This window comes from Labeo rohita, chromosome 3, assembly GCF_022985175.1.
Source record: "Labeo rohita strain BAU-BD-2019 chromosome 3, IGBB_LRoh.1.0, whole genome shotgun sequence".
In the NCBI taxonomy this organism is placed as follows: domain Eukaryota; kingdom Metazoa; phylum Chordata; class Actinopteri; order Cypriniformes; family Cyprinidae; genus Labeo; species Labeo rohita.
Genome location: NC_066871.1, coordinates 12540707 through 12553921, shown reverse-complemented (window position 1 = coordinate 12553921; position 13215 = coordinate 12540707). Strand labels below are relative to the sequence as shown.

Here is a 13215-nt window from a genome sequence, read left to right as displayed (position 1 = left end):
ATTTGATGGCCATAAACATCTAGCAGGTATGTTAACAATCACAAGTTCAGATAAATAACAGGGCAGAGTCAAAGACAACACCCAAGTTGCCTCAGTCTTACTCTCGGTTATTAATAAATTAAGTTTAAGAAATATTTGGACATCCATGCCTTAATGTCTGACAAACAGGCAATTAAAGCACACAGTCCAGCATTGTCATTATGCATAATGGACACATATATTTGAGTGTCATCTGCGTAACAGTTAAATAATACTCCGTGTTTTCTAAAAAATGAGTCTAGTGGGAGCATATATAAGAAAAACAAAATGGGGGCAAGAATAGATCCTTGGGGAACTTTGGAGGATAGACATTCATTTATATAGACAACAAAAGTTTTATTGTTCAAATAGGATTTGAACCAATTCAGTACATGACCTTAATACTTATCATCATTGATCACATCAAAGACTGTGAATCAAATCCAACAGCAGAAATATAACAGAGTTTCTATAATCAACAAATAATAAAATATCATTTGACATTAGTAAAAGAGCTAATTTTCTACTGTGATATTTCCTAAAACAAGACTGAAAAGATTCAGAGACTCCACTTGACTCTAAAAAAACGTAATAATTGGACAGGAACTACTTCTCAAGGATATTTGAAATAAAAGGTACATTAGAAATTGGCCTAAAAATTCGAGAGAACTGTCTCATCAAGGTTAGATTTTTTTAAACAGATTAACAGTAGCATGCTTTAAATATCCCGAAGCAAATCCTTTAGAAAGACTCTTATTTATTACTGATAGGATACTGGGCCCAATGATATCAAAAACCTGAATAAGTATGCGTGCTGGAATAATGTCAGTCACAGATGTGGTTAATGTAAGTTAAATATTAATAATAATTAGATATAACGTACAATTTGGTAGTACAACAAAGTGTTGCTCGTTTTATTGGTGCAGAGATGAGTATATTTATTTTGTACAACATTTGCAACTGCTTATTAATCACTTAATTAGAAGCACCAGATATTAAGTATATTATCTGTTATAGGGACTACTGAATAGAAGCTTATTTTAAAATGCAAAGTATTAAAAATAAAAATAAACACAGTACGTGTCTCATCACGTAATGAAAAGTTGTTCACACACTTGTGGTCTTCGTGCTCACTTAAACACTTGGTCCAATGCAGGAAGTTCTCATGTAAGTTCTCATGTGGTCAAGTGAAAAGACCACAGGTGTGGGTATTTGGTCAGGGTAATAGTTTCAAAGGCATTAAAAGATGAATTTATGCCTAAAACCCGGAAGAGAGGAGAAGTCATTGTTTAAGGGGACAATAAGCTGTCTAATGTCACAATATCTGGGTTATCAAAGTGCAGATCAATAGAGGGATTTAGAACAGAGTTAACTGTAGAAAAAACAATCGTCTTTGATTATTTCTAGCTATGATGTCAGAAAAATGATTTAGCGTCCTTCACAGCTCTTTGATAGTTAGTTAAAGATTTCAAAATGTCTCTTACAACACATCCAGCTTCTTTTTTTCCACTTCCGTTCTGCTCCCCAACTTGCCAAACCGCTGCTGCACGGGTTCCGAAACACAAGGTTCGTGAATGACACGACACCTGGCGGCTAGAAGCTGCTAGCTGACGTCTGTTGATGTAAGAGCGCGCCTCGGGCAAGAGCGAAGTTCACGGCGCTGCTTTGCTGCGCGCTCCCGCGCTGGAGATCTCCGTGCCGTCTCCGCCTGTCCACCCCAAACGCGCTTTGTTTCGTGGGACAAACGCCATAAAATGGAAAGTATATATAGGTAAGATTTTAAAATACAACTGTAATTTTCAATGGTGTTTTAAGTGACCAATGATATGCATGCTTGTGAATGTGTGATCATGTATCCTTAAAAACATTGATTGGTGTTGCATTAAAAATTAGGTGAGTCAAAAGTACAGTGTCTTTTCGAGCAGTAACAGAAGATGCATATAAACAGGCAGGCCGTTTTCCTTTAATTAAAATTAAACTAAGCCTTTGAGATTTATGATTTGAATGTATCTGCTGAATTACAGTGAATATAGTCCGAAAATCATTCTGGAGTAAAATGAAGTATAGTAAGGTGTTTAGGCCATATATATATATATATATATAAAATGCCAACTTCCACAATTCTGAGACCACTAGTCAAAATGCTTCTATTAAATTATAAATTATAAAATGATAAATTATATTATCAACAAAATTGAAGTGTGTATTTCATCATCACCAATAATTTGAGAAAAGTATATAACTCATTAAAAATAGCTAAATAATATAATAATAGATAAATAATTACAATAATTATACTATATATATATATATATATATATATATAAACTATATAATAAAACATAATAAAAAGTGCACAGGATTTACATGATCCATGTCATTCACTTACTTTTTAGTGACTTAAAAGTCTTTTAGGTCATTTTTTTTAATAACAAAAATTTTATTTTATTTTATTTTAAAACTTTTTGTTTACAACAGGATTAAGTAAAAACCTGGAGCTTTATATCAGTATAAATATATATAGATTTCTATATAAATTTGAAATTTATCATAATCTCTTCATAAACTACCATAACATCTATATCTTGTAATGAAACAGCAGACTGTGCTAACATATATTGACATTATAACATTAACATTACGTATGTTAACTCATAAACTCATATATATATATGTATATATATATATATATATATATATATATATATATGTATATATATAATCTTTTAATTTTAAAAACTGAGGCTTTTTTTGCTCAAAATGTGAAAAAAAATATTCAGTCTTGCCTTTGGCTTAACTCAGGTTTTTACTAAAATGGCAAGGAAACAACACTATAGCTACACATATTGCATTTATTGATTGATTGATTGATTGATTGCCATTCAAACTGCAGATGACTTTGGCTGTGTTGCAAGTGAGTTTTTCAGATTTATAGATCTTTTTAGGCTCACTTCTCCATGCTGTTGTTGCCTTGTGGTGAAAATGTTTCATTTTACATAATTAGATTTCATATTTAATCTGGTTAGCTGGACTATGGCTATGAAACTAAAGTATGTGTATCTATAGCTAAAGACCAGCTTCTTCATCAAGCCAATGTGTAACATTTATGATAACTGTTAAAGTGTCCCCAAAATAAATTGTGTTTGTCAAATCCGTAAAGGTTAATCCAGTGTCTCTGAATGCCAGGGTGAATTTGAATTGGCGCTAATGGGGAGTGCACAGTATGATACGACCAGGGGAGTTCAGATTAATCCGATTAGGGAATTACAGCATTCCAAAACACAATTTCACACAGTCACCTCATCGAAATACTACTTCTCATGTCGTAACAGCTGTGCATGTTCGATAAGCATTAAATCACTAAACAGAGAAAATATTATTTTCATTGATGGCATTGTTAACATTACATGAAAGACTGGTGGAAATGAAATGATATAGACCTAGCTGTAGCTTCATGATACTCAAGGCTTTTCATGCTCAAATAGAAATATTCAGTCCTCCGGTTTTTATTAAAAGGCCAAAGCAAACAATACAGTACAGCAATAACAACAGTGATACATAGCAAACACATGGTGTCACATATACTGTGAGCAGGTTAATAATTGACTGTTCAAAGGTCTTACGGGTGTGACCCTTACAAACACACAATTACTGTACATACACAGGTACACAATACACTGTAGAAGTGATAGAAAAAGTGTTTCATATAAATGTATTATTAGTAAGATAGATGATAGATCCCATAAGATAGATAGGACCATTTATAAGGGTTATTCATGTTTATATAAAACATAAGTCATATCTTTATTTCCTCAGAATCGTCTAGCTTTTGCAAAATCCAGCCAAACAACTTTTTGACAATCCTCTTCATAACCATGGAGACGGTGGTGATTGTGGCCATAGGTGTACTCGCCACCATCTTCTTGGCATCGTTTGTGGCGCTGGTGGTTGTGTGCCGTCATCGATACTGTCACCCTCCGGACTTTCTGCACCAGTTTGATTCCAAGTATGTACTTGAGTGTACAAGTCATGACCTCATTCCCACAGTGAGGATTAAGCAGGGATCACCATTTTGCATTCCAACACTTCATTTTTAGCCATGGACATAATGGAAATGTGTTTTTATATTTTAATCACTTTCTCTACCTCTTGTTTCCTGGTATTTCAGACCTACAGTGGATCTAATTGGAGCGATGGAGACTCAGAGTGAACCGTCAGAGCTGGAGCTGGATGATGTTGTCATCACTAATCCTCATATTGAGGCCATGCTGGAGAACGAAGACTGGATCGAAGATGCCTCGTATGCCTTCTCTCCATGTTTATCCTTGCAACCATAGTATTTTATTATTAATTACATTCTAGTTTTGACACTACTGATTTCTCTCTTTCTCTCTTCCCTCAGTGGTCTTGTGTCTCACTGCATTGCGATTCTGAAGGTACTTTTTTGCAAAAATTTAAAAAAAAAATCAACAATGCAGTAAATAATAACACTGTGAAATGATTACAATATAAAATAACTGTTTTCTATTTGAATATATTTTAAAATGTAATATATTCCTGTGATGGCAAAGCTGTTTTTCAGCATCATTACTCCAGTCATTAGTGTTACATGATCCTTCAGAAATCAGTCTAATATGCTGATTTGCTTCTCAAGTAACATTTTTTATTATTATTATCAATGTTGAAAATGTTGTGCTGCTTAATATTTTTTGTGGAAATGGTGGTACTTTTTTTTGTCAGGATTCTTTAATGAACACCAATAATAAATAATAATAATAATAAATTTGAAACATTATAGCTGCGTTTCTATTACAGATTCACGCAAAAATTTTCAATATTTTATAAAGGTCGATCTAAAAACTATTGCGAAATGACGCTATTTGCAACACAGAACACAGAATGTCAACACAGAATAAAGGTGCGTTCACGCCATATCATAATTATCATAATTATGAGATACCAACTTGTAAAAAGCATTCACGTCCTCGTAAATTCTCGTAAAAACTTGTGAACTGGGAGCTTTCTGAGAGCTACGTAGGACTTGTAACCACCTGACCACCTCAGATTCATTAGGCGCTATGTTTAGGCATTGATTGTGTGATAGTTCCATGTCCGAGTCCAAGGGTGTGAACAGCTCCCAGTAGAACATCACGTGTTTGTGTTGTCATCTTCATAATTACGATATGTCGTGAATGCAGCATAATGCTGCATGTTTTAAAGCACTTCAGTGGACCTTTAATGGCAAGGAAAGCCCGTTATACTTGAGAGCAGTGTTGAGGGTAACGCTTTACAAGTAACGCGAGTTATGTAATCAGATTACTTTTTCAAGTAACTAGTAAAGTAACGCATTACTTTAAATAATTAGTTTTTTAAAATAAGTAACGGCAGTTGATTGATTGAAAGCTCTCCTGTCCCCATGTTGAGAGAAATCAGGAGTAAGATGTTACTTTAGTTCTAGAATAAATGTGAACATGCATTGATTTATCTCACTCACAAAAAAACGATTCAGTTTTCCTCAAAATGAATAAAAACAGTTAAATGCAACTCAGAATATGATGCAAACCTGCAATAATTAAATGTTAAATAATACAAATCTTAAAAAAATATAATATTTTATGTATTTAATACCATTTTTTAACCAATGTATTTGCTGCTGACCTTAGCAATATTAATAAGCAAAAATTACTTAAGATAAGCTAACATTTGTTCTTCTTTTTTTTTATTGCTTAAGAGTGTTGAACTTTCATCTTCTGCGGTCTACTATACAGACGTGAAATTACTTTTCCTTTAGCATGAGGCTTTTGGTGTGAAAGGGCTTTTACATTTGCCAAAAATAGAACTTTTGTATTAAAACAAACAAGCATGCCCTGCCCAGATTTAGAAAGTAACGCAAAAGTAACATAAAGCATTGCTTTCCATAAAAAGTGACTAAGTAATGTAATTACTTTTTATAGGGGGTAATGCAAAATTGTAATGCATTACTTTTAAAAGTAACTTTCCCCAACACTGCTTGAGAGCAGCCATCTATGAGGCACCTCATGTGAGTGTAAAAACGTTTTTGCGATATATGGGAGTTTTTGCGAAATTGAAGTGTTTCCATCAGGCGTATTTTAAATTCGCAGTTTCAGTTTGCGTTATGTGAAGGGTAATGGAAACAGCTAGTGTCTTTACTGTCACTTTTGATTAATTTAATGCTTTATTGCTGAAAGTTTTAGTTTATTTAGTTTCTTACTCTTACTGACCACAAACTTTTGAACAATCATCTAAGTATAATAGCAGAAAGAATTTTTGCTTTGTTTTAATGACATGATTGTCACTGTTCTGTACAGATATGCCACACTCTCACTGAAAAGCTAGTCGCAATGACAATGGGCTCTGGAGCAAAGGTCAAAGCACCTGCCAGCTTGAATGACATCATCACTGTTGCCAAACGCATCAGCCCAAGGTAAACACTTTGAGAAGCTAATATAACACATCTAAGAGGTATATGTTGGTACTGACGCTGAGCTGCTTTGTGCCATCACAGGGTGGATGATGTTGTTCGATCTATGTACCCTCCACTGGACCCCATTCTTCCTGGATGCCAGGTAACTTCATATGCTGGCAGGGACTATTGTATGTTTACGTTTCTGCAAAAAAGTGACTTTACCAACTTCTGTTTTTTTGGACCAGGGCCACAGCATTACTATTGTCGGTTAGTCACTTGGTACTGGTGACACGAAACGCCTGTCACATGTCTGGCTGCCTGGACTGGATCGACCAATCACTGCATGCGGCCGAGGATCACATGGTCGTGTTGAGAGAGGCGGCTTTAGCATCTGAACCAGAGAGAGGTTTGCCAGAGAGAGAGCAGTCAATTTGAGTCACATCTACAATACACAGTCTTATTCAAGAACATGTGCACCTGTAAAGAATATATTTAGTGGACAATACCTCAGCACATCCATGGTATGACACAGAAAGGCATATTAGCTTCGCCTTGCTTTCAAACATTGGTTCTTTCTTACTCTTTGGCTGTATCTTTTTTGTATCTCTGTTACATTCCAGTTTAATCTGTGTTCATACTATCTGATATTTCCTCATGCTGGATTTATATGTAGATAACAGTGCCAAAAAGTGCCTGAGACAATCAAATTCATGTATAAATGTATAACAAATACCACCAAAAAAAAAGAGAAAGAAATTAGTTTTGCTAAATAGTATATAAACAAAACAAGGTCTATATTTTCTTTCTTATTTCTCATATTTGAGTCTACATGGTGTATTGTTTTAATAAAATACGTTTTCATATATTATTTACATATTTTTATTATTAGCATCAAGATTTAGATTAAATTTAAAGATCTCTTTGCTTTTTTTCTCTCAAAAAATACATATAAATTAAGTTCAGTCTCCTTTGTAGATCACTTTGTAAATAGTAAATTCACAAATTATAAGTCAAAATCGCACAGCCACGTTAAGTTGAAACAGCACTTTTTTGTATTAGTATTTTTCTCTTATTTTTGTTTCTCTCTCATGATGTTTACACCACTGTTCAAAGGTTTGGGGTCAATAATATTTTTGTGAAAAAAAGCCTTTTGCTCACCAAGGCTGCATTTATTTAATCAAAACACTGTAAAAACAGCAATTTTGTCATTTTAATTTCTTTTGATTTTAATGTTTTTGAAAGAAATATCTTATGCTCACTAAGGCTGCATACAGTAAAAATGTAACATTTTGTGAAATATGATTACAATTTAAAATGTGCTTTTAATTTGAGTATATTTTAAAATGAATTTTATTCCTGTGATCAAAGCTAAACTTTTAGCATCATTACTCCAGTCTTTAATGTCACATGATCCTTCAGAAAAAATTCTAAAATGCTGATTTGCTGCTCAAGAAACATTTATTATCATTCATTATTATTATTATCAGTGTTGAAAACGTGCTGCTTAATATTTTTTGTGTAAATTATTCTTCAGAAATCATTCTAATATTATATTTAACAATTTAAAATGCATTTTTAAGGATTTTTTGATGAATGAAAAGTTCAAGAACAGTATTTTATTTGAAATAGAAAACTTCTATAACATTATAAAATCTTTACTGCCACTTTTGATTCATTTAATGCATAGCTGCTGAATAAACACATTAATTTCTTTTAAAAAATTGCATTGGCCCCAAACTTTTGAACAGTTAACTAGCTGGTTGTGAACAGCTATGCAGCAAGTAAGACTCACTTACATTCTTTAGTCTGCTATCTAGACATGGTCTGTAATTTTTCACCAGTCACATGAAGTCTAAATCCACACTAATTCCTTCCCTCAACCCCCCACCACTTCACACTTTCAGCAGCCGCACACGCACACATTCAGGACTCTGTAATTTCATATGTTAAATTCACTTATCAATCATACAGTATTCGGTTTCAGTGATAAGAATATATTGCAGCTTTGAGTTGTTGATTACGAGTATTTCCTCCTTTCATTTCCTCTTGGTTTTTTGAGCAATCTTGTTACTGACAATTCTTTTTTGTTCCTCTATTTGTTCTTTAATTCCAGTACTGTTTATGTATTTGAGATTTGTAAAGGTGAATAAAAGTTTCACAGTGAAAAGATGTCATGATATTTTTATTTTAAAATAAACATTACTAAATTCAACTGTAAGTTCAGTAAAACAATCAGACCTCTATTCACATGTGCTGCTTTGTGTAGAGAGGAGAGGAGAGGGGAGAGAGAGAGAGAGAGAGAGGAGGCAGACAGGGAGAGATAAAGAAAGAGGGAGGAGAAATAGCTGCAATGGAGAAAGGGGAGGAAGAAAAGAAACACGACAGCTATTTTTCAAAGTCAGAGTAAACAGTTCTGTCTAGCTTTGAGTAAAAAGCTTTTGGCCAAAATGAGCGCTGGACATTAGGCATTAAAAAAAGCAGCAGACTGAGAAGAAGCAGGCGGAAAGGACACACTCACACTCACTGTTAAACACACTCACAGACTGTACACATGAGTGCTGTCAAGAACATGTCATCTTACAAACACATCTTTTAAAATATTGCTTCTGGTGAGCGTAGGTCACAGTGCTGCTGACACTCAGTAAAGTCCTTTACTTTTCTTCAGGTCCGTTTTTTGTAAATCTGATAGACAGTTGTAGTCATTCCATGTCATTCCCAAAGCAACCTAAAACAAAAAAACAGGTAAGTTACTTAAACCTCACCTGATCTTTCTTTTCCCCTCTTGGGCTTAATAGTTTACTTGATATTAGCCTCTGTTTTCTATATTGGACATTGAAAGGCACAGATTTTTTTAATCAAATATTAAGCAGCATGACTGTTTTCAACATTGATGATAATAATAAGTTTCTTGAGCAGTAAATCATCAAAAAAAAAAGATTTCTGAAGGATCACGTGACACTGAAGACTGGCGTAATGATGCTGAAAATTCAGCTTTGCATCATAGGAATAAATTACATTTTTAAATATCGAGTCATCGGATGCCCATTTTCCACAAGTTGATATGATTCTTTAGGGTCTTAATGAAAAGTCTATAGTATACTTTGGTTACAAATTCTCAGTGATTGTGTAAAACAACACCCTTTTTACCTTGTCAAAATGAGCTCTGCAAAAATCATTCCATTCTGAGGGATTGTTCCTTTAAATGCAAATGAGCTCTGCTCACCCCGCCCCTCTCTTCTCTCTGTGGAGTGACGAGCTTGGAGAAATTGTTTGCTTTAGCCGCATTTAGCGCGTTTAGCCGCGAAATTTGCTAACTAGCACGTTATTAGGAAAGGTGATTGCAGAGATTCATAAAAACCCTTATACTCATTTCTGCTGTACACTGTAAAAAATAAAAAACACAACTTGTTGAGTCAACTTCAGCTGTCTTAAAATTTTAAGTTGATTCAACTCAAATATCTAAGTTGTCACTTAGTATAATTTAACATTTTAAGTTGAACAAACTTTTTATTGAGTTGACTGAACTTAAAATTTTAAGGCAGCCAGGTTACAAATTATTTTAAGTTGACTCAACAAATTGTTTTTTACAGTGTAGGTGAAGCTGGATCACAAATGATTTGCGCGAACATAGATGCATTTATGTAGATCGGGAGGCGCATTTCCCTCACAAACAAATGAAATCCACTGCATCTTCAGCGGCTCAGATGTCGGGAGTAAATGACAACCACTATGTTCATTATTACATCCAGCAACACAACACCTCAATCGCTCAGTCGGGGGAGATATTCCTGTCTAACTTACATCCCTGCTCCGGCATCAAAACAATGGAGGTCGACTGTTACAGCTAATTTGAGGTAAGACGTGGGTGACACCACACCGACAGGCATCTGAGAATGGCTCAATTTGAAAAGGGGATATTATTTTTACAGATTAATTAAAACCCACTGCATGGATTTTTATCATTATAGGGTAGATTTGTACATACACTGCCAACTCACATTAATGTTCAAACAACACGTAAAAGTGAACTTTGCATCCGATGACCCTTTTAATTATTTAAATGATTATTTATTAAATATCTAAACACAAAAAATAAAGCTGCCCTTAAACAGCATATACAAATTAACTGTAATTTGTAAGTCAAAGTTTTGGCTACACAAAAAAAGACTCACTAGATATGAATTAAACATGGATATAAAATACAACTTTATATAAAAATCAGTGTAAAAATAACTGATGACAATGAAACGCTGTTATTCAGATACTTTTGAAGCTTATCTTCTCAGACAAAACATACTATAATATGTGTTATGTTTTAGTGTTAAACCTTAAAATCCTGCTGAGACAGGTAGTTCTCCAGGTGTAAAGGATCTACTCCTTCAGGTAAAGGTCTCTTCAGTAGATCTTTAAGGGGGAACTGGGTCTTATTAAGGGCAGCTAAAGCATCCTGCACCAAAGTCAGCTTTTTACGCACCGTGCAGTCCTGGAAGAAAATGCAAAGAAATATTTAAATGAGATTTGAGTGTAAATCATACAGTGCAGAACAGTTGCGAAAGTATTCATACCCCTTCATGTTTATCACGTTGTTATGTTGCTGCCTTATTTTAAAATGCTTTAAATTACTTTTTTCCACATCAATCTACACTCCAAAGACCAAAACGGAAAAGCAAAAAACAGGTTTTTAACATCTTTGCAAAAATAAAAATGTAAATGATTCCTTTGCGTAAGTTTTCATACCCTTATCTGGGACAGTTGAAATTTAGTTCAGTAGCATTCATATCACTTGTAGATGTTACTTCACATTGAGTGGAGTTAACCTGTGGCAAATTCAATTGAATGGGTATGATTTGCAAAGACACACATCTTAATAAACGGTCTAACAGCTGAAAATGTATATCAGAGCAAAAACCAAGCCCTGAGGTAAAAAAAAAAAAAAAAATGGATGGCATCAAGCCACACATCTGGGGAGTTCAGAAAAAATTCTGTTGCATTGAAGGTTCACAGAAGCATGTAGTCTCCATTACCCTTAATGGAAGTGTGTCTACTCCCATCCAACCTGACAGAGCTTAAGAGGTGAAGAGGTTAGGAGAAGAATGGCAGACAAGTGCCAAATACAGATGTGCAAACGTTGTCGCATCATACCCAAAAAGACTCGAGGCTGTAAAGGTGCTTCAGCTAAATACTAGTTTATGTGAATATTTATGCAATGTACTTATTCTGTTTTTGCTTTAACATTATGGTGTATGGAGTGTAGATTGATGTGGGAAAAAAAGGAATTTAAAGCAGTTTAACATAAGGCAGCAACATAAAACGTGAAAAACATGAAGGGGTATGAATACTTTCGCAAGGCTCTGTATATGATTGTATATGATTATGATGATGTGTCCACACTCACCTGTACTTCCTGTGTCAGTCTCAGCTCCCATGATGGGAATATATTAGTAAAGGTGAGAGGCTCTGCCCCTTCATCAATAAGATATGCCATGGGAGGCCGTCTGGGATTCCTCTCTGAATGCAAAACACCAAAAGTAACTTGCAAATCAGAAACAAAAGGCTTCTGAATGGCATCTGTGCTTTCTATCTATTTGCTCAAACTCACCCTTGCAGTATTGTAAGGCAGTCTCCATGGCGCACTTCTTCTCGTTGTCCCAGAGGGGGCGCTGTGAGATTGAAGCTTCACAACTTTGCCATAAATACACTTCCAGATAGTTATCCAGCAGGAATAGTGCTGCCCAGAGAATGGTACAATACAGCAGTTTGAGAGAAAAATAATATTTTAAAGGGAACCCTGGGTATTAAGACTTGCATGGCTTTATATAACATAAATGATGTCTACTACTGAAATATGTAGTAGGAACCCATGAAAGATTTACATTACTTAAAAATCCACATTGTTTTATACATATTTTGGATTATGAGGGGCACCATTGTTTTAAAGGCATGAAATGGTTGCACTCTGTGAGCTACTGGTGCTACCTGTTGATATTTTTACTGCAGCGCAACTCAAAAAAAAATTTAAAAATACTGATACGATGCCACATTGTGCAGCTTTTATTTGTAATTTTCAGTTGAAGGGCAACAAGAGAAACAGTGTAAGTCTTCACTGCTTTCCTAGCGATAAGAACAGGAGAAACGAATGGGAAGATGCCTGTAGATGAATACAATTTTCTAAAGACCTGCATCTTTGTTCTGTCCACTTTAGCCCTGATGCCTTTGAGGCTTTTAGTCGACCACAGCTACTGAAAAAGCTTACAAATGGCAGAGACAAGAAACGCTAGATGCCATCCTGGAAGGATGTAAACATGCCGACGCTTGTCATGACACCACAGCCACTGAAGGAGTTTCTCAGCGCGTATTTCACTCGATATCCAGGGGCGTTTAGACTCCTTATGAGGAAAATTGATGGTACAGCATTTGTTTTAAGCCTATGCTTATATCCATCACCACCTGTAAGCTTTTTCAGTAGCTGTGGACATCGTATCAGTATTTTATTTTCAGAGTTGTGTATTCCAAGTTTTGTTGATGTAAAAATAGCAATAAAATGTGTATAAAACAATGTGGATTTTTTAAATAATGTAAATCTTTCATGGGTTTTCAGAGACATCATTTATATTATATTAAGCCATACAGGTATTCACACCCAGGGTTCCATTTAAGATTTACCTCACTTTAACTGTTTGTCAACTTTCTTAAGTACTAAACATTGCTTTAACCCTGTGTAAAAGTTAACCTAAGGTTAAGTGTAGAGTTAAGGCATTTATGCACACTAT

At 34.7% G+C, this 13215-nt stretch overlaps 2 protein-coding genes across 7 annotated transcripts in view; one reads left to right on the top strand and one right to left on the bottom strand.

Annotated features, from left to right (window-relative positions):
- The first annotated feature begins 1687 nt into the window (after window positions 1-1687).
- tmem98 (transmembrane protein 98) lies at window positions 1688-8552 on the top strand. Its single transcript, XM_051106152.1, is given in 8 exon segments — window positions 1688-1789; window positions 3835-4024; window positions 4187-4318; window positions 4421-4454; window positions 6348-6463; window positions 6545-6593; window positions 6595-6605; window positions 6691-8552. Coding segments are annotated over 7 exon segments (663 nt in total). The 5' UTR covers window positions 1688-1789; window positions 3835-3893; the 3' UTR covers window positions 6881-8552.
- Window positions 8553-8594: 42 nt separating this feature from the next.
- The window catches only part of svilc (supervillin c), a 35129-nt gene continuing 30508 nt past the window's right edge, over window positions 8595-13215 (bottom strand). For all 6 annotated transcript variants that reach the window (XM_051106146.1, XM_051106147.1, XM_051106148.1 and 3 more), the window contains 4 exons: window positions 12045-12173; window positions 11841-11953; window positions 10773-10928; window positions 8595-9170 (listed from right to left, as the gene is read on the bottom strand). In XM_051106146.1, the coding sequence (XP_050962103.1) occupies window positions 9084-9170; window positions 10773-10928; window positions 11841-11953; window positions 12045-12173 (485 nt within the window). In that variant the 3' untranslated portion in view covers window positions 8595-9083. The remainder of the gene's footprint in view (window positions 9171-10772; window positions 10929-11840; window positions 11954-12044; window positions 12174-13215) is intronic.